This window comes from Neoarius graeffei, chromosome 26 (assembly GCF_027579695.1).
Source record: "Neoarius graeffei isolate fNeoGra1 chromosome 26, fNeoGra1.pri, whole genome shotgun sequence".
Classification (NCBI taxonomy): domain Eukaryota; kingdom Metazoa; phylum Chordata; class Actinopteri; order Siluriformes; family Ariidae; genus Neoarius; species Neoarius graeffei.
Genome location: NC_083594.1, coordinates 42,964,190 through 42,986,703, shown reverse-complemented (window position 1 = coordinate 42,986,703; position 22,514 = coordinate 42,964,190). Strand labels below are relative to the sequence as shown.

Below are 22,514 nucleotides of genomic sequence, written 5' to 3'. Positions count from 1 at the left end.
CAGAAATTACACTAAATTCAAAACTAAAGCATGTAATCACTTAAAACTCTCAATTTTAACACTATAAATTCAAAACATTCATCCATTCCAGAAATGGGTGGGTGGGGAGCAGTGGCAGCTGGTAGTCTTTCAAACAGGGGAGGCTGGTTGGTTACAATATTTCCAGATTTTAAAAGAAAAAAGAAAAAAACATCAGTTTTGCCCATACTCTTGCCTCTGATCTGGCTGATTGTTGGCAGGGTCACAAACTGTGAAATAACAGGTTATTTTGGCCCATTAGCCTACTGTCCAATATACATGATGGTGGTGTTGGGGGGGTATATTTTACATTTTATATTTTAAAATTGTGGCATGTTGTTTAAAAATTGATCATTATTGAAAGCAGCTCTTTGTCAGGAACCTCAGCAGTAACAGCAGAGTGTTCTGGAATAGGCACAAGCACTGACCTTGGGGAACCAAACATAGAGCTGGGTGCCACACATTTCATTCAATGACACTTTCCCTATATTTTACTTATTTTGACTGAGAAATGTTTTATTGACAATTTTGATAACCCTTCACTTTTAATCCAGGTCTGTAGTGTGAAATGTTCTCGGCTGTGTTTTTGTTTAAAAATGTTTTCCAAATTGTAGCTGTGTTTAATTCATATCCAGAAAAAAATATATTCCAATATAATATACTCAGCATAAACATTTTAAATAGAGTCTATATTTTTGGTCCATCCATGACATATTACTAAAGTAGCCCATTTACTGTTGTTGATGTGGGTCACTTGCTGTTAGCCAATTCACTTTCTCGTACCAGGAGAGCTGAAAGGAACGAGTATTATTCCCTACCTTTTTCACCAAGTCAATTTGAGGCGTTGGTCTACCCTGCTCTTTAATTTTAATTTTTTCCTCAAAAGGAAGACTGGCAAATGGCTTCGCCAAAATTAAATCAGCAATGCTTGGCATCTGTGCGCAGCTTTCTTGCTAGCTGACTAGCCCCCTCAAGTTCAAGTTCAGTCACTCAAATAAACAAAATTTCTGGAACTAAGATAGCAAACTTGACAACACTATATTTACACTTTATTTACAATGAAAATATATACAAACTAAAAAAGCTGGGAGAAACCATATGTAATGAATGAAATCGAAATGTAAGCTGATCTCTTACAATACACCACAGCACTTGCGAATCCACATGGGACTGAACTGAGATTCACCGCTGCCTGTCTATATTTGAAACGAACTGTCAATCAAAGAAAATATCCGGCCGCTTTCACCAATCACCAGTCTCGCGGAAAGCTTTGCCATGTCCCTCCCACTGTGAGGCTGGGAGCCCGTGGGACTCCGTGGGCGGGCGTTTTCGCAGTATTTGTCCAATAACCATCTTGCATTTTGATATTGAAAAGCACATAGCTCCCAAATGCCATTGAAGTCCACTGAGGCTGGGCTGCATCGCGCTGTCACGAGGGGGAAAAACTCACACACACATTAGGCGAACTGGGGAAAGTTATAACGGAATGATTTCGCACTGTAGTTGGGTTGAGCACATATATTTCTATGATTCTGGATCTGAAATAGCAAATGTTATAAGGTCAGCTATAACATAAGCCTAGCGCAATTCATCCTACACAATATTCGTCATTTTTAGAGGAGGCTGAGTCTCCCTCGTTGTCTTAGAGCAATCGCCCGTGGTGGGGAGGGACGGGCATGTGAAGGAAGTCAAATAGTTGTAGAAGCTTGACATACAGTATACACTCACTGGCCACTTTATTAGGTACATCCATCCCCCTCTGTATTATGCAGTTCTTTAATCAGCCAGTCCCTTGACAGCAGACAGCACCATGCAGATACAAATCAAGAGCTTCAGTTCATGTTTACTTCAAAGATCAGAATGGGAAAAATTATGATCTCAAAGTGTGACTTTCACTGTGGCATGGGTGTTGGTTTGAGCCAGACGGATTAGTTTGAGTATTTCAGAAACTGCTGACCTCCTGGGGTTTTCACACACAACAGTCTCTACACAGAATGGTGCGAAAAACAAAAAACACTGAGTGAGTGACAGTTCTGTGGGTGGAAACAAATGCCTTGTTGATAAGAGGGGTCAGAGGAAAATGGCCAGATTGGTTCGAGCTGCCAGAAAGGATATAACAACTCTTTACAACTGTGGTGAGCAGAAAAACATCTCCGCATGCAACAGCAGAAGACCACATTGGGCTCCACTCCTGCAGCCAAGAACAGGAATCTTAGAAGCAAGAACAAGTTCCTATTAAAGTGGCCGGTGAGTGTAGAAAAAGGAAAGACATGACTGTTAGTTCTGAGTAAAAACAGTACAGCGTCACAGATAAGAACTGTATCAGATTGAGTTTATGGTGACGAATACTATTAGAGTGCTTTTGTTTTAAAATTCATGAGTGAATATGGGATGTTTTATGATTAATTGTATTTTAAACGTTATAAAATTCTCTTGTTGAATATGATCAGATTGTTCAGTTTTGATTCACTGAATAAAGACATGGCTCTGAAAGTATTTCCACCTGAAAGGCAACTCACAGATGCACTCTGTCTGTTTAATATAGTATTGATAGTAACAGTTTCCACACTGATTTTTGTACAGTAAACTTTTTTTTTTATTGAGCAAAGAAAATGTATAATCATTGCAATGATGAAGCTTGGATACATTTATTCAACATTTATGGAAGGAGTCTCTATCAGCACTTAACAGAGGTAAAGCTGTTATATTTGATTCCTTACTAATACAATGAGAGTCTCAAGTTAGGGGAATTTTTATTGATGTTCTTTTATACACTCAGCTGTCAGGTTGTGTGTGTGTTTTTTTTTTAAATAAACCTATATTCTGTAGGGGTATTTGTAGGTAAACAGTTACTGATTGTAACTGACATTATTGGGTGGTACAATGGGATAGTGGTTAGCACTGTCGCCTCACAGTGAGAAGGTTCTGGGTTCAAGCCCAGTGGCCGACGAGGGTCTTTCTATGTGGAGTTTGCATGTTCTCCCGTGTCTGTGTGGGTTTCCTCCAGGTGCTCCAGTTTCTCCCACAGTCCAAAGACATGCATGTTAGGTTAATTGGTGGCTCAAAATTGACCGTAGGTGTGAATGAGAGTGTGAATGGTTGTTTGTCTCTATGTGTTGGCCCTGTGATGATCTGGTGACTTGTCCAGGGTGTACCCCGCCTCTCACCCATAGTCAGCTGGGATAGGCTCCAGCTTGCCCACGACACTGTACAGGGTAAGGGGTTACGGATAATGGATGAATGGATGATATTATTTGGGTAGTGGAGCATTCTCAACACAACAGAGGCACTGACAGTAAATGGGAGCGGCATGTTAGTGGGGGTTACTGTGTATCGAGTGATGCAGCACAACCTGCCAAGCAAAAATATCCATCTATCTGCAGTCCTGATGTCAGAAAATGAACATTGCAATGATGAGGGGTTAAATATGGTCCTCTGGTCTATCGCAGACAATAACTGTAACTTTATGCATCAATACTACGTGAGCTTCATGGCAGGTGTAGGTGATAAATTGGCACTGAGCAATACCGTGCTTTATAGTTTAATGATCGTGTATCGTCCATAAAGCACTGCCAATTGAACTCACAAAAATATGGAGGTAACTGATAAAAACACAAATTTGACTCAGATCAGTATCTTAGACATTGGTGGTGGGTTGGTCTGAAATCACAACGACATTTGTGTCTGTCTGGTCTGCTCTCTGAATGATGGTACTTCAAGCTAGTTAATGAAGTTCTGGAATCGGAGCATATTACTGCTCTCAGTGGTCTCACGTCTTCCATCCACTGTAGTGCTAACAAAATTGCCAGCATCTCCCCCGTATATATAGATAGTCCATCACTGATTCGTTTCAAACTTCTAATATTAAATTCTGGGACTATGAATAAGATACTAATTCTATTAGTTGTATTCTTTGAAACATCTGTGTAGATTTGAACAAAATTGCAATAATTATTTCCTATATAGCTTTTTATTACTTGTGGATGTAAAATAAACTTTTTATCATTGTTCTTTTTGTCAAGCAATGTGAGATCTCCTTCTTCTTTGGGTTTTTACGGCAGCTTGCATCCTGGGTGCTGCGCTACTGCCATCTTCTGTATTGGAGTAGTTCCTACTTGTCAGGGTTGTCAAGTTTCCATATCAGTCCTGTTTTCCTTCTTCTTTGCATTATAATGCAATCTCCCTCAGTTTTTATTCATTTAAATCCGTTTGTCTAGTCCTGTAGTCCTCTTTTACCCTGCACATTGTCTCCACATTCCAATATACTTTTAATGTTATTTTCTACTCTTCCTACCTCCCGTAATTATGCTTTTCTGCTCACCACGAGTGTAAAGAGTTGCTATGAGTTATTATAATCCTTCCTGGCAGATCAAGCCAATCTGGCCACTTTCCTTTGATCATTTCCATTTTCTCCAATCCAATCAAATCGTTTCAAGGTCCATCCCCAGTGTCAGAAATAAGGAATTTTAAGCAGACTGTCACAGGACAGACATGTCTGAAATGTTGTCTGTTCAAATTTCAGCCTGTCCAAATGACAATGTGGCTGGGGGTCCGGGGTCTGCCTTAGGGCCCCGGAAGCTGAAGGGCTTTAGATGCCTGGAGATGGCTTCTCAGCTATTTCCAGGCACATTTTTGTGATCTTAGGCGGCACGGTGGTGTAGTGATTAGCACTGTCGCCTCACAGCAAGAAGGTCCGGGTTCGAGCCCCGTGGCCGGCGAGGGCCTTTCTGTGCGGAGTTTGCATGTTCTCCCCGTGTCCGCGTGGGTTTCCTCCGGGTGCTCCGGTTTCCCCCACAGTCCAAAGACATGCAGGTTAGGTTAACTGGTGACTCTAAATTGAGCGTAGGTGTGATTGTGAGTGTGAATGGTTGTCTGTGTCTATGTGTCAACCCTGTGATGACCTGGCGACTTGTTCAGGGTGTACCCCGCCTTTCGCCCGTAGTCAGCTGGGATAGGCTCCAGCTTGCCTGCGACCCTGTAGAACAGGATAAAGCGGCTACAGATAATGAGATGAGATTTTTGTGATCTTCAAAATTAAGAAGCCAAGAAGCCTTTATTTGTCATTTTTACACTCAAGCACAGACTTAAGCACACAATAAAATTTAACCTCTGCATTTAACCCATCTGAAGCAGTGAACACACACATGCACACACAAGTGAACAATGAGCACACACACATACCCAGAACAGTGGGCAGCTATGCTACAGCGCCCGGGGAGCAGTTGAGGGTTAGGTGCCTTGCTCAAGCCCCATGTTAACCTTACTGCATGTCTTTGAACTGCAGGGGAATCCGGAGCACCCAGAGGAAACCCACGCGGACACGGGGTGAACATGCAAACTCCACACAGAAAGTCAAGTCAAGTTTATTTGTATAGCGCTTTTAACAATAAACATTGTCACAAAGCAGCTTTACAGAATTTGAACAACTTAAAACATGAGCTAATTTTGTCCCTATTCTATCCCCAGTGAGCAAGCCTGGGGATAAAGGCCCCTGTCGGCCACTGAGCTTGAACCCAGAACCTTCTTGCTGTGATCACTCTAGATCTTGTAAATAAGTTATTAAAAATAATATATACTCAATGTGCAGAAAGCTTTGCCTGGCTGATCTTTCTCAGGCTGTATACACAGAAATGCAAAAGGCCACTCTTTATTGGACTTCGTTTTAGAATGAACATGCTTTCTTTTCTTTGGTGTACTTGTAATTGGTTCATCATAATCTGACATGATTACACAAATGACCGATCGTGCACACAAGATATAAATAATGGATGGGAGAGATCAATAATTATAAAGATTGACTTACATATTTACATGGATGCAATAACAGCAGCTGCCATGTCTGTAGGTTTGAAAACACATGGCCCTGTCAAAGCAATTGGAAAATCTCAGCATGTATCAGAAGTGGTCAAGTAATCAGACTGTAGTGAATGATAAGACCAGATTTCATCATCCCTTGTCAGCATGACCAGCAGAGGTGCCCAGTCAGCTAACCTCGTACATACCAAAAGATGTACAGGCCCTATACATGTGCGTGTGTGTGTGTGTGTGTGTGTTTATTTCTATCCACATTCACTGGATATGAGCAATTGCGCGCTCTGATTGTCTACTCTACGACTAGGATATCAGCTCATATACTGTGAGTAGAGAAATACAAAATGGCGGAGCATGTTGCTGAACCAACCAAGGATGAAATAAAAACTCTACTGAAAAACAAGCCCCCCAAAAATACCAAAAAAAAAGGCAACAAAATATGGAATAAAAGTATTTGATGGTAAGAACATATCTTTTTTATCTTTCAAGAATTATTATTTGAGCATTTTTCATAAATTGCTACTGTCATTTCTCCTGTTTGTTGAGTGGAAATGATTTTGTTGGACGTTTTGTATAAAGTTTTTATTTATTGAATTTGCTAAAAATAAAAATGCTCTGTTTCTCAAAATCCAGTGAATGTGGATATAATCAAAGTTATTCCACTCCATCTTGTCGTACATGACTTATAACCATGATCAAAATATAATAGAAAATAATAGTTTAAGGGTAGTAATTTAGACTCTCAAGGTTTTTAAGATATTCTTGTGTTATCTTTGATTACACATTTACCTTTTATTTACTTAATGCCAGAGGCAGACGTGCTGCAGAATTATAATCACTTTTCTAATCTGATAAGCTGATATCTATAACACTTAATTTGTAATGGAAACATTTAACATTTCTATGTTCATACATGTGTGCTTTTACAGTGCACTGACCTTTAATATATGTGGTCAGTGAGCCATTTTAGTGTTGAGTTGGACATACAGTGGATATAAAAAGTGTACACACCCCATTAAAATGATAGGTTTTTCTGATGTAAAAAACTGAGACCATGAAAAATAATTTCAAAACTTTTCCCACCTTTAATGTGACCTATATACTGTACAATTCAGTTGAAAAACTAACAAATCTGTTAGGGGGGAAAACATAAAAAAAAATACATCAGCTGGTTGCATAAGTATGTACACCCTTAAACTAATACTTTGTTGAAGCACCTTTTGATTTAATTACAGCATTCAGTCTTTTTGGGTTCACACCTGCCATTAGTTAAAATTACTCTGATTAACCCCAAATAAAGTTCAGACATTTACTCAGTTGCATCTTCCAGCATAAGCCAGGGTTCACAGAGAGCTTACAAAGCATCAAAGGGATCTCATTGTTGAAAGGTATCAGTCAGGAGAAGGGTACAAAAAATTTACATGGCATTAGATATACCATGGAGCACAGTGAAGACAGTCATCAAGAAGTGGAGAAAATATGGGACAACAGTGACATTACCGAGAACTGGACGTCACGCCATAATTGATAAAAAGACAAGACGAAAACTGGTCAGGGAGGCTGCCAAGAGGCCTACAGCAACACTGTACAGAAGCCTTTTCTTACAAAGAAAAACATCTAAATTTTGCAGAAAAATAAAAAAAAATACATCAACTCTTCTAAAAGCATGTGGGAAAATGTGTTATGGTCTGATGAAACCAAGGTGGAACTTTTTGGCCACAATTCCAAAAGGTATGTTTGGCACAAAAACAACACTGTGCATTACCAAAAGAACACCATACCCACGGTGAAGCATGGTGGTGGCATCATTATGTTTTGGGGTTGTTTTTCTTCAGCTGGAACAGGGGCTTTAGTCAAGGTGGAGGGAATTATGAACAGTTCTAAATACCAACTTTTGTCCCAAAACCTCCAGGTGTCTACTAGAAAGATGAAGAGGAATTTCATCTTTCAGCACGACAGTGACCCCAAGCATCCATCAAAATCAACAAAAGAATGGCTTCACCAGAAGAAAATTAATGTTTTGGAATGGCCCAGCCAAAGCCCAGACCTAAATCCAATTGAAAATCTGTGGGGTGACCTGAAGAGCGCTGTGCACAAGAGATGCCCTCGCAATCTGACAGATTTGTAGCGCCTTTGCAAAGAAGAGTGGGCAAATATCGCCAAGTCTAGATGTAGCAGGCTGATAGACACCTACCCATAAAGACTAAATAACAAAGTATTAGTTTAAGAGTGTGCACACTTATGCAGCCAGCTTATTATACATTTTTAATTTTTTTATGTTTTTCCCCTCACAGATTTGTTTGTTTTTCAATTGAATTGTACAGGTTATAAGTTGAGCGTCACGGTGGTGTAGTGGTTATCACGGTTGCCTCACAGCAAGAAGGTCCTGGGTTTGAGCCCAGCAGCCAATGAGGGCCTTTCTGTGTGGAGTTTGCATGTTCTCCCCATGTCTGTGTGGGTTTCCTCTGGGTGGGTTTCCCCCACAGTCCAACGACATGCAGGTTAGGCTAATTGCTGGCTCTAAGTTGACCGTAGGTGTGAATGTGAGTGTGAATGGTTGTTTGTCTCTATGTGTCAGCCCTGCGATGATCTGGCAACTTGTCCAGGGTGTACCCCACCTCTGGGATAGGCTCCAGCTTGCCTGCGACCTTGTACAGGATAAGTGGCTACAAATAATGGCTGGATGGATATATGCTTTGTATCATTGTCCTGCTGGAAGATCCAATGACGACTCAGTTTTAGTTTCCTGACAGAGGCAGCCAATTCTTGATTTAAAATGTCCTGGTTCATGATGTCATGGACCCTAACAAGGTTTCCAGGGCCTTTGGAGGAAAAACATCCACCATATTTTACAGTTGGGATGGGGTTCTTTTCATTACAGCCATCCTTCTTTTTACGCCAAACCCACCTTGAGTGTTTATTCCCAAAAAGCTCCATTTCTGTTCCATCAGACCATATGTTCCTTGTGTTGCAAGAATCAAAATGAGAAATAAGTTCACTTAAAGAAAAAACAATAAAATTCATGAGGTGAAACATCAAATCATGTGCTGTTATATTGTATTGAAAGCAATACAGGACAAAGATAATCTATGAAACATCATTTCAAGGTTTAATTTCAATTTCAACATAGCATTCCAACTTTTTCTGATATTGGAGTTGTAATTGGAAAACTATGAGTGGAATTTATTATCATTTAAATCCTACAGTGTTATAGAGTCCAATGACAATGTATACATCTTGATATAGCACCTCTATCGTTAATGTCTCCTTAATATCTATGAGAATTTAAAATTTGTTTGCTTGTTTTTATGTTCCTTTTTTTCCTTTTAGTATTTTTTAAAATGAAAATACTTTTATTTTTAGGGAAAGCCATGGCCTAATGGTTAGAGAAGCAGCTTTGGGACCAAAAGGCCATTGATTTCATTACCAGGACTGGCAGAAGTGACCTTGGGCAAGGCGCCTAACCCCCAACTGCTCCAGTAAGAGTGGTGGTGTACCTTGTGTCAGATTAGCCAAAGAAAAACTGGTGATGTGGTTATCGGTTCGGGTGGTGCCCAGCCGAAACTAAATATAAAAAAGGAGTAAATCAATATTCAACATCCCAAATCAAAAGAAAGACAGCTTTATTTTACGTCCTCATGTTGTGTTGTAGCATATCAGTTTTATTTTGCTTTGACAATAACAGTTATTTTTTCAGTTGACACTGTTTGCACCACAGTGCAGGCCAATTGGTGATTTTTATTTTATTGATTGATTGATTGATTGATTGATTGATTGATTTTTGTATGACATGGGAAAAAAAACTATATTAGACTTTAGTTGTGACCTTCTATGAACCTGTGTGGCAATATTAAAACAGTTACAGTAATACACAGCTCTTTGAAAACAGGGGCAAATAAAGAAGTTTAATGTCACAGTCCGGTCCAGTCCATCCATGCCTGAGTTTGTGGGACTTCTATGCTGGCTCCAGGCCGGATCCAGGACAGAAATTCAGTCCTGCCTAGCTGTAGGCCATTTTCCCTGATCTGGCACTCTCACACCTGCTACCACTCCTCTCCCATCAGCCAGGGCCTTCTTAAGAGCTTGTTTGGAGCTATTCCAGTTGCCAGACTGTCTCTTGCAGACTTTCCTTACCTTGCTACAGCCCTTTGGTATTGTGACTTCTCGATTCCCCCTGCCTGTAATGTTTCATGGTTTTTTTTTGTCTGTCCAGTTTTTGCCCCGTTTACCTGCCTGTTCTTCTGGATTGTGTTTTTTTTTTTTTGCTTCCTCTGCCTGGGTTTCTCTTGTCCCTGTTTTCTTCAGTTTTCATGAAGATTTGTGTGTCCTGTTTTTGTCCCTGACCGTGCCTGCCTGCTCTTCTGTGTTTTGACCTCTTGGCCCGTTCTTTGGCCACTGATTTTTGCCTGAGCCCTATTGTACCTCTGCTCTCAACTTCATTAAAGTTCTTTTCTGTAGACTCCCTGTTTTTGAGTCTGCTTTTAGGTCCTCACTTCACCTCAGCTCGCCATTTCTGACCGCACAGTCTGGCCAACATGGACCCAGCAGATTTCGCCCAGCTAAGAGCAGCAGTGCAAAAACAGGGAGCTCTCCTTGGTACCCACCAACAGAACATGCAACAGGTGAACCAAAACCTTGTCTTCTTGCCAATCAGCTACAACAACTTCAAGTAATGTCTACTCCTACACAACCCCCTCTGCCTACCACTCCTCCAGCTCCTGCTCCAGCCCTCTTCAGAGAGCTGCGACTTCCCGTCCCATAGCCATACAATGGAGAACCAGGTACCTGCCGATCATTTTTCTCAATGCTCACTAACCCTTGAGCTTCAACCACTGGCCTTCCCTACGGAGCGTTCCCGAGTGGCCTACACCATCACTCTCCTCACTGGCAAAGCTAGGGAGTGGGGAACAGCTATGTGGGCCGCCAATGTACCATGCTGCACCAGCTTCAAGAGTTTCACAGAGGAGATGAGGCAAACCTTTGATCACTCTGTCTGGCAGAGAGGCAGCAAGAGAAATCATGGGACTGTGGCAGGGTGCCCGGTCCACGTTTGATTATGCGATTGAGTTTTGCACTTTGGCAGCATCTTGTGGCTGGAATGAGTGCCTTGTTTGACACATTTTTGAACGGACTGTCAGACTCCATCAAGGATGAACTGGTCTCACAAGAACTGCCACCTGATCTCCCCGGTCTCATGGACCTCGCCAGTCATATTGACTCCCGGATCAGACAGCAGGTGAAAGAACTCTGACTAGTCTTGCTCAGCCTCCCCTCCCTTCCGCTGAGCCAATGCAGGTAGGCAGAGTCTGCATCTCACCTGAGGAACGACAGCACCGTCGGGGTATGAGGACATGTTTGTATTCCGGACAGCTGGGGCATTTCTGTCAATCTTGCCCTTTAAAAGGAAGAGCCCACTGGTGAGTTTAGGGGCCCTGGTGGGCAATGTCCAGAATCAGCCCCCTACTGATCAACTGCTACTCCCAGTGGTCATCCATGGCAATCAGCCCCATGACCTCCAGGCACTCATTGATTCAGGGGCTGACAGACATCTGATCTGCTCGACCACTGCCAAGCGCCTGGGGATTCCACTACTGGCTCTGAACCCATCCCTCACTGTCCTGACCCTTAACAGTACTGGTCTGACCACTATTACCCATAAAACAGCCCTGGTCACCTTAAGAATTTCGGGCAACCACTCTGAATCCATCCAGTTTTTTGTCATGAGCAATCCCCATGTGCCTATAGTTCTTGGTCTGCCCTGGCTAACTCTGCATAACCCCCATGTCAACTGGACTAACAACACCATTATAGAATGGAGTCAATTCTGTTTATCATGCCTGAGATCTGCCCTCCCTCATGCTGAGCTGCTCCAGCCCACCATTAGTGAATATCCTGACCTCTCTAACGTGCCTCCCGAGTATAATGACTTAAAACATATGTTCAGCAAGTCTCAAGCTGTTTCCCTTCCTCCCCATAGGCCCTATGATTGTGGAATTGACATTTTCCCTGGCACTGCACCACCTAAGGGGCAACTTTACTCTCTTTCTCCTTCTAAAAGGCAAGCCATGGATAAATACATCACCAAGTCCTTAGCAGCTGGAATTATTCATCCCTCCTCTTCTCCTGCAGAGGCAGGATTCTTTTTTTTGTGGAGAAGGACAAATCCTTGCATTGATTACTGGGGGTTAAATGACATCACCATCAAGAACCATTACCCCCTACCTCTCATGACTACAGCGTTTGAGTTACTCCAGGGAGCCCAGATTTTCACCAAGCTAGACCTGTGCAATGCTTACCACCTCATGAGGGTCAGGGAAGAGGACGAATGGAAGATGGCGTTCAACACCCCCATGGGTCACTATGAATATCTCGTGGTCCCGTTTGGCCTGACTAATGCTCCCACGGTTTTCCAGGCCCTCGTTAATGTCCTGAGGGACTACCTTAACCTTTTTTGTTTATCTGGACAATATAGATATATATATTTTCCTGCTCCCTTGATGAACACTGCATCCACATCAGGCAGGTCCTTCAACGACTCCTGGAAAGCAAACTCTTTGTTTGGTTTCTTGGGTTTGTGAATTTCTACAGGTGATTCATCAGGAACTTTAGTACGGTAGCTGGGCCCCTCATGGCTCTAACTTCCACCAAGGTCCCTTTCAGCTGGAGGGAAGGGGCCGAGAAGGCGTTCTCCAAGCTCAAAGGTTCACGTCAGCACCCATACTCACCATTCCAGACCGGTCCCGGCACTTCGTGGTTGAGGTTGATGCTTCGGAGTCAGGGGTTGGAGCCATATTGTCCCAAAGATCGGCTAGTGACAACACGCTTCAGCCTTGCTCCTTCTCTCGTTGGCTTTCCCCCTCAGAGAAACTATGATGTTGGCAATGGGGAACTGTTGGCTGTGAAACTGGCCTTGGAAGAATGGGGACATCTGGTTGAAGGAGTCAGACCTTCCCTTCATCGTATGGACAGATCACAAGAGCCTCGAATACCTCAGGACTGCCAAGCACCTCAATTCTCACCAGGCCTGATGGCCTCTTTTCTCATTTTAAGTTCACACTTTCCTTCCGCCCAGGCTCTAAGAATGGTAAGCTCGATGCCTTGTCCAGAATGTTCTCTCCCCTTCAGGAGGAATCGACATCCCCTGAGACCATCCTTCCTCCATGGTGCCTGGTGAGGGCCACTCTGTTAGAAGTGGAAACCCTGGTCCAGAAGGCCCATGAGCAGGACCCAGGGCCCAGTAATGCACCTCCTAACCATCTTTTTGTTCCTGTTTCTGTGCTGGCACAGGTGTTGCAGTGGGGTCATGGTTCCAGAATGGCGTGCCACCCAGGAGCAGCCTGGACTCTGGCACTCGTCCAACAACGTTTTTGGTGGCCATCCATCAAGGAGGATGGGGCAAATAAAGAAGTTTAATGTCACTGTCCGGTCCAGTCCAGTCCATCCATGCCTGAGTTTGTGGGACTTCTATGCTGGCTCCAGACCGGATCCGGGACAGGAATTCAGTGCTGCCTGGCTGTAGGCTATTTTCCCTGAACTGGCACTCTCACACCTGGGTCATTCCACGTCAAATCAAATGGGGCCCGCGCACTTAGGTCTCAAAAAATTCTGAAAAAATCACCAGATGTACCCATGTTACCTAGGAGAAACACTGTAGACTTATTTGAATGTAAGATGTATACTTTCCATGTTACAGCCAGTTTTACTGGGGGAGGGGAGTGTCAATTTTGTTCAGACTCTTTTTTTTTGTCAAAGTTCACAAGCCCATAGCTCAAGAACCTCCATGTAGGAGGCTCAAATTTTGCATGTTGGTACATAAATAGGCATTGTATGTAGCAAAACTGTCATTTTGGGTCTGGATGATCCTGCATGGTCATAGCACTCCCTCAAAGATGATCAAAATTTTATTGGAGTTTTTGGCTGTGCTCTGTTTAGGCCTTCAGAAGACACATTTTTACCCAACATAGGCTCTTGATTTTTTTTCCCCTTATTGAGATAAGTAGAAACACTCAAAAAAAGCAATAAACAGAAAGGAAACTCCATACATGTCAACCTTTGGTCAATCAAACCTGTATAACCAACCTCCAAAATCCGTATTTTCCTTATAAAATCCGTATAAGATGCAAATTAAAATAATGTACCTAAAATTTGAATGATAATTAACAATGATATATCCCAGTTACTTTTTATTCAATATTAATAACAATAAACCTTCAGAATGAATACAAAGCTCCAATGTTTGACAAAAACACAAAGTGTTATCAACGTAGTCACGAAGGAAATACTTTGTTGTTTGGAGACAGGTTTCACCGAGCGGCTATTATGCGCGAGACTTCATATTAGCCACAAAGTCAGGAAAATCTGTTTGTAAAATTACGTTATAATGACCAAATACAATGAAAAGTATTTTTCCAGTCTCACCTGTGAAAGGTAATCCCATGTGATCTCGTTTGGACGGTAAACCTGTTGGTACAGTTAAATGCAGCACATGAATGAGGCATCTTTATTCTCGGCTACTGTCTAGACGCTATACCAGAGACGGTTGAAGAATCTCCACTTTGCCACATCCAATATGGCGGCGAGGATGACGTATGATTCTACGCAGAAGGCGGCGTCTATGTTTATATGTCTATGACTTCACGGTTGGCGGGATTCTCGCAATGTGGTGTGCGCATGATCAAAAGTGGAACGAATTCTTGCTACCACAAGATAACGCGCGATTTCATAAGACTCTTTACTGGCTGGCTGTGGTGTACAGTAAATCTTATGCACTCTTTTATCATCGTGGGAATTGATTATAGCTCTAAATAAATACTGAAGTTTTTTTAAATAATCCGTATAACTTTATTTATACGCCTGTATACGACATTTATTGAATCAAATCCATATAAAATACGGACATTCCGTATAGGTTGACATGTATGAAACTCTATCAGTCACTACGTTTACATGCACATAGAGAGAATCGAATTTCTGCCGTTGCTCGACTGAAATCCAAGTTCAAAATGCCATGTATACACCTTAATTCGGCTGAAATTGAACCGAACTTGATTTCTCGGAATCGAGCTACACGACCTAGTTTATGCGATTTCTGCCGAGCTACTCTATGCATGTATACCCTATCGAGCTAATTGTCGAGCTACTTCCGGAAGTGACGAGTGACGAGACCACAAGTGGGAAACACAACAGCCTCGGTCGGCATGACAACGAATCATGACAACGGCATGAATCTTTTCTTTTTGTGGCATTGTTTGCACTGTTAAAATTTAGCTCACTTACTGTATCACCAAATACATCTGTACAGCTGTTGCATAGCTGTGAATTGTGTACATAAACAAGTCATTGTATTTGTGTGTGTGTGTGTGTGTGTGTGTGTGTGTGTATATATATATATATATGTCCAACATCTGAAGAATGTCAATAAAAACAAAACAATTGAACTTTGTGTGTTTATTAAGACATAAGTTAAATTGTAAGCAAAAAAAATATTTTTTTGTAAGCAAAAAATGGACTTTAGAAAAATATTATTGTGCAAAATAAGTTGTCTTACAAAACAGTGGTCTGCGCCGGACAGTTTGTAGCCATACAGTCTGTTAGAGCAAGCCTAACAGCTTGAACACGGAACTGGCACTAGTGTTGCCAGATTGGGGGTTTTAAGTGCATTTTAGCGGATTTGAACATGTTTTGGGCTGGAAAACGTCAGCAGTATCGGGCAACACTATAGCTCTTCTTCATGACGACAACCGGAAGTGTACCAACACGATGGGGCGTGTAGCGCCACGTGTGGCTCGGGTGCACAATGCACCTTGCACAATAGCCCGATTTCACTTGTGCATGTAGGATTGGATTTCTCTGGCACCCCTGCTGGGACCTTTTGCTCGATTACCAACAGCAGCTCGATTTGGACGTGCATGTAAACGTAGTCAGTGTTTGAACAGAAGACCTCACAAGTCTGACAAATCATTTTGGATGTCATTTTCAGAGCACCGTAACACCTTGTGGGAATGTGCACAGATTTTTTTTGTATTGTTTTCTTCATTCTCCATGAGCCCTTCTTTTTAAAAACACCAATTTGACTTGTCTTATGTGAATCTTTCATTTTTATTTTCCACTCTGAATATGGACAAAATGCACTTTTTCCCAATGATGACAAACATCAAAACTGAAAGAAAAAACATCAGAAATAAGTAATCAGAGGCACATTAAGCACAAAACAAACATGGTACTTCATTTTACATCATGCTCATTTATAACAATTAATCATAACTAGCCTCATTTCTGTTTCATTTGAAATGCAGAGTGTAGAGCATCTTTGTCTTTGAGATCAAGGTGGCACTGCCTCCCACTGACAGTTGTAGGTGCACTAAGGAATGCAACGATGCATTGTAATGGCATCCAACAAATATCTTCTCTTGATGGCCAGTGGAAAGATGGAGCGGGATACTTTGGGTGCATGAAACATATCTGGATGTCTGATTCCGCTTCACTCTTGTCACGAATCATACCAATCCAACATTTTTCATCATACCTGCATCCAACATAGCCTCCAATATGGCACTGGTCTAATGTGACGGACACTGCTGATGCAGCATGAGTGTGATCAGGAAACAGTAGCATCTCAGCTCCTTCAGTGAATATTTGAACAGTCAGCTGACTGTCTTCCCCAGACACCCGACTTACTTTGAGTCTGCCGTCCTCTGTAGGGATGTAACAGTGGTATTCTCGAGTACCAGGTACTCTTTTGGCCTTGGAGAATCACATCCTCTGTTCAGCAGCATGAGATATGATGTCTTCATTTGATATGAACAAAAAGTGAACATTTTTTACATGTCCTACGCCCCACTCATATAAATCTGCTGGTGTCAGAATGTGTCCTGAAGTTGCTGCTTGGAGACTGGCTTTTGCTGCTTCTCTTTTAATAGTGCCACCCATGCCATCGCAGACATTCTTGCCATGGGATGTAGCAAAAAAATGCCATTCGGCTTCAAATCCAAAATCATGCTGATGACACACAAGATTCGCAAAGTTTTTGAAATTTTTATACTGAGATGAAGCTCCATCTGAGAAGTAAAAGATTTTGCTTAGTTGGGGTGCTATCTTTTGCAGATAGCTCAGGACATCCTTCTGGAATCTGTGAACAGTTATTGTGTCATGTTGCAGACAATCGCTTATGACACAAATGCTCTCATGTCGCAGTTCACCAAGTTGCTTGAAATAAGCAACAAAAGGATGAATTGTTGCTTGGGAATTCTCTCAGTGAAATCCTTGAACTGCATTTTGTACCACAAAGCTGTAATTCTCTGCAAAATCCAGGATGATTATCGCTTCATTTGGTCTCAGCTGTTCTTTTATGGTGGACAAGAATGCCGCTTGGTGTTTCCAGATGAAATGATGACTTGTCAGTTTGTCAGTCTTCGTCACAATGGTATCAACAAATTCCACCAATGTGCTAGAGCATGTTTGAATTGTGGTGCGATCAGTTGAAATCCATTGCTTGAACAAAACATCAGAATCTTCAGTCATGTCATCTAATTGACACAAGGTCTCCAGGTAGCTCTTGAGTACACCGACCCCAGGGCAGCATGGACATCTGTGCACCATACAAAGTTTTGATGTTACTGAACACACAATCTTTGCCATCAGGTCATGGTAGGTGATTCTCTGGTCTCCACTTGGCAGGGCAGCCAGCATCAGTTTTATATTTTGATGAATTTGGCATACGCATACAGAGTGTGTTCCTCTACTCCCCACAGTGATGCAGTGACTGGGTCGTAGCATACAGAACTTGGACAGTCCTATTTTGTCTTCAGGAAATTGGGCTTTATAATTTTCAAAGAGTTCATTCAAATTCATCAGGATCAGTCATTTTTGCTTGTGCTCCCACATTCCTGTTTCACTGGACTTTACAGACTTGTAGTCCTTTGCCCCTGGAAGTAATCTGGTAAATTCATCACTCTCATAGAAAGTTTTGACTCTTGCATGAATTTCTGGTGATATACATTTCCCTCTCCGCGCCTGCGGTTCTGCAAGGATACCATGCTCTTGCCGTAATTTTCGGGCAGCTTTCACCATGTATGGAGTCGCTTCAAATTTTTCTGTTATTTTCTCCACAGTCCAGCTGTCAGGTACCAGAGTAAGGAGTTGGGTCTGCACATTCCTTGGGGAAACTGCAATCTTTTCTTTCAGCAGGTCCATCAGAATGTCCAGGTCCTTGCAATTTGAGCATTCTTCTAATGTGGATGAAGGCACACCACAAGCCGAGAAGATCTTCATTACAAGGGCCTTATTAACTTCCGTTGCTTTTCTTTTGGCATAGCTTGACATATTACTGACTCGAGAAGTTCTGACAGGAGACACTCCAAGTTCTTTTAGGCTGGTGTTCAGTGTTGATACCTCTGAAGGTTGGAAGTCCATAGTGACCTCTTCGGTTGGCTCCATTTAAAGGATATTCAGGGCATTGAGCTTTGACCAACAATTATAACAGATTTTTTGACCAGGAATAAGGCTCATTGAAATATTACTAAGCACATTCAGTTGGTCAGTATCCTCCTTGCTCAGAGTTTTGAGGTTTTTTGGCCTTCCCTACGGAGGGGAAATTCAGGACAAAATAGATTCAAAAATTCAGGACAAAATAGATCCAATTACTGCTTTCACTTTGGAATTATGGTTCAAAGTAGTAAAAACACATAAAATAATTAATATAAGACAATTAAAGTGGGTGGCATTTGATGAAAATTTCAAACCAAATACATATGATAAAGGGTTCAAGTCATGGATAGATAGGGGAATAACAGCATGGTGCACCTTGGAAGTGAAAGGGGAGCTGGAGAGTTTTCAAAACATGATGAACAGGTATGGCCTGGAGAAACGTGATTTTCATAGATATTTACAACTAAGGGACTATTATAAGAAGGAAATTAAAAGAGACCCCTACATAGAAGTCAGTGGTGTAATTCAAATTTTAAACAAATCATACTCAGGAAAACCAATCAGAAGTGTGTCTGTAATATATCAAGCATTGACAGCAAATACAAATTCAACTGATTATGTAAAAGAGAAACGGAAATCAGAACTTGGCGTAGAAATCACAGATGAAGATTGGCAAAATATGTGGATTACACATCAAACATCCACCAACTCACGGACATGGAGGGAGTTCTCTTGGAAAAACTTGATAAGATACTTCATCACCCCCATGATAAAGAACAAATACTCCAACACAAATTGCATATGTTGGAGAGGATGTGGTGAATTACAAGCAGACCATGCTCATATCTTTTGGAATTGTCATAAGATATCTGTGTTCTGGGGAATGGTTCATAATACTTTACAAACAATACTGGGATATGATGTTCCTATGAACAGTAAGACACTTTACTTGTGTAATCTAATGGAGGGAAATATCCCAAACGAAGATAAGTATTTAGTTAAAGTTCTGCTAACAGCTAGTAAAAAAGCTATAACCAAAAACTGGTGTAAAGCGGACCCACCTACCCAAAATCAATGGCTGACGATTGTAGAGGAAATCTACATAATGGAAAAGATGACATTTCGTATAAGACTACAAGAGGAGCAAGGAGAACAAAAATGGACAAAATGGACTCTATATAAGGACTCAAACATAGACGGTCATAATGACCCTGGAGAGGAAGACTGAAAATACAATGTGATTCCCCAAGTTTCAGTTGTTGGTTTTTTTTTTGTCTTTTTTTTTTTTTTGGTGTGATTGTTATTTCTCACTGTTGAATGAAAACATCAGTAAAAATTAAAGTGAAAAAAAAAGAGTGACAAAAGGTGCCACTGGAATCACTGAAATAAAAGGCCTCTACCCCACCTCTACTCAGGTACCTTCAGGTGATCACGTTAGCTCCATCAGGCTATGTTAGGACAAATGAGGTGCACAGGACCACTATTGAGAGTAACCACTGGTGCCCCTAAAATCACTGAATCATTGAAATTGAAAAGGATACCTCCACCCCTGCACAGGCACTCTCAGGTGATCATGTCAGGGCAAAATTGGCTTTTGGTTATTTACTCTTTACATTAATGTTATAGAAAACATATTGCTCTCAATGGTGCATTTTGCCCATGTTCAGGGTGGAAAATAAAAAAGAAAGATTCGAGTAAGACAAGTCAAATTGGTGTTTTTAAAAAGAAGGGATCATGGAGAATAAAGAAAAAAAATATTTAAAAAATCTGTGCACATTCCCACAAGGTGTTACGTTGCTCTGAAAATGACATCCAAAATGATTTGTCAGACTTGTGAGTTCTTCTGTTCAAACACTGATAGAGTTTTCTTTCTGTTTATTGCTTTTTTTGAGAGTGTTTCTACTTATCTCAATAAGGGAAAAAAATCAAGAGCCTATGTTGGGTAAAAATGTGTCTTCTGAAGGCCTAAACAGAGCACAGCCAAAAACTCCAATAAAATTTTGATCATTTTGAGGGAGTGCTATGACCATGCAGGATCATCCAGACCCAAAATAACAGTTTTGCTACATACCATGTCTATTTATGTACCAGCATGCAAAATGTGAGCCTCCTACACGGTTTAGTTCTTGAGCTATGGGCTTGTGAACTTTGAAAAAAAAAAAAAAAGTCTGAACAAAATTGACACCCCCCTCCCCCAGTAAAACTGGCTGTAACATGGAAAGTATACATCTTACATTCAAATAAATTTACAGTGTTTCTCCTAGGTAACATGGGTACATCTGGTGATTTTTTTCAGAATTTTTTGAGACCTAAGTGCGCAGGCCCCGGTTGATTTGACGTGGAATGACCCACCTGCTACCACTCCTCTCCCATCAGCCAGGGCCTTAAGAGCTGTTTGGAGCTACTCCAGGTGCCAGACTGTCTCTTGCAGACTTTCCTCTCCTTGCTACAGCCCTCTGGTATTGTGACTTCTCGATTTTCCCCCTGCCTATATTGTTCCTTTTTTTTTTGTCTAGTTTTCTGTCTAGTTTTTGCCCCTGTTTACCTGCCTGTTCTTCTGGATTGTGTGGGGTTTTTTTTTCTTCCTCTGCCTGGGTTTCCCTTGTCCCTGTTTTCAGTTTTTGTGAAGATTCTTCTGTCCTGTTTTTGTCCCTGACTGTGCCTGCCTGCTCTTCTGTGTTTTGACCTCCTTGGCCTGTTCTTTGACCACTGATTTTTGCCTGAGCCTTATTGTACCTCTGCCCTCAACTTCATTAAAGAAGTTATTTTCTGTACACTGCCTGTTTTGAGTCTGCTCTTGGGGCCTCACTTCACCTCAGCTTGCAATTTCTGACATTTAAGCCACTTATCTTTGTTTAATCTTTATCAAATTGCTGACGGCTAAGATGTTTTAGCCTGGGTAAATAAGTGACCGAGAATGAAATAAGGAACGCGGTGTTGGTTAGGGGTGTGTATATAAAGGTGTTGATGCTACTTGTGAACTGCGCATAGGCATCATGAGCAAGCTTCTGATTTGTGTTGGTGAGTTAGAACCTCCGTGTACTTTACTTTCTTTACCATGACATTTTATAATTGAAATATCTAGAATGATAGTATTGTGGAAGAGATTTACAGCATGGAAAAGCTATCATACATTTTGAAAATGAGGGAAGAACAATTTGAAAAGAAATGGGAGAAATGGTATTGGTACAAGGAGGAAGATGATACCACGGACTGAATGATAATGTGTCAGACTTGATTGTTTACATCTACAACAGTATAAATGAAGGGACCCATAAGCTGTTCATACCTTATTTCTTTTATTTTATATTTTAATGTTATTGTTATTACTATATCTTTTTTACATGTTATTTTTCTGTTCTTTTATTCTTGTACATTGTATTTGGATGTAAAAGATCTAATAAAAAACAAAGTTTAAAAAAAAAAAAGAAATATCTAGAACGATAAATGTCACAAATATTAAACCTTTGGTGCTTCAAATGTCTATGATTTATACAATATAAATAAATAATAAATTTCATTTCTATCTCTGTATTTTCTTATTAACAACAGCAGGCTTGAGTATTGCAAACAATTATGCAACATAGACAAATAAACTAAATGATATTACGTTTAGGCGGCACGGTGGTGTAGTGGTTAGCGCTGTCGCCTCACAGCAAGAAGGTCCTGGGTTCGAGCCCCGGGGCCGGCGAGGGCCTTTCTGTGTGGAGTTTGCATGTTCTCCCCGTGTCCGCGTGGGTTTCCTCCGGGTGCTCCGGTTTCCCCCACAGTCCAAAGACATGCAGGTTAGGCTAACTGGTGACTCTAAATTGACCGTAGGTGTGAATGAGAGTGTGAATGGTTGTCTGTGTCTATGTGTCAGCCCTGTGATGACCTGGCGACTTGTCCAGGGTGTACCCCGCCTTTCGCCCATAGTCAGCTGGGATAGGCTCCAGCTTGCCTGCGACCCTGTAGAAGGATAAAGCGGCTAGAGATAATGAGATGAGATGAGATATTACGTTTACTGTAGTGTCAACTTATTAGCAACCTATGATTTGGTCCCTGTTAATATATTTCACAGCATACAATATGCAGAAGAATTGTAGAGTTGTCAGAATATGTTGAGATATAAAGTGTCTTCATTTCATTTCCAGGACTGGCTCTCCTGCTGCACGTGCAGCTAGGTAAGCTTGTTGAAATGGCATACAGATATGTAATTTTCTCTTTACATGGTTCAGTGCCACTGTGCAGATAAAGATCTAAACGAATTTTAAATTGAA

The 22,514-nt window shown here is 41.4% G+C and overlaps 1 protein-coding gene across 9 annotated transcripts in view; it reads left to right on the top strand.

Moving 5' to 3' along the window:
* The window catches only part of LOC132874239 (acidic mammalian chitinase-like), a 173,922-nt gene that overhangs the window by 106,659 nt on the left and 44,749 nt on the right, over positions 1–22,514 (top strand). For 7 of the 9 annotated variants that reach the window (XM_060910236.1, XM_060910235.1, XM_060910233.1 and 4 more), the window contains one exon: positions 22,389–22,418. In XM_060910236.1, coding sequence (XP_060766219.1) covers positions 22,389–22,418 — 30 coding nt within the window. Of the gene's footprint in view, positions 1–20,551; positions 20,759–22,388; positions 22,419–22,514 lie in introns of those variants that run through there. The other 2 variants (XM_060910241.1, XM_060910239.1) reach the window with 2 other exon arrangements.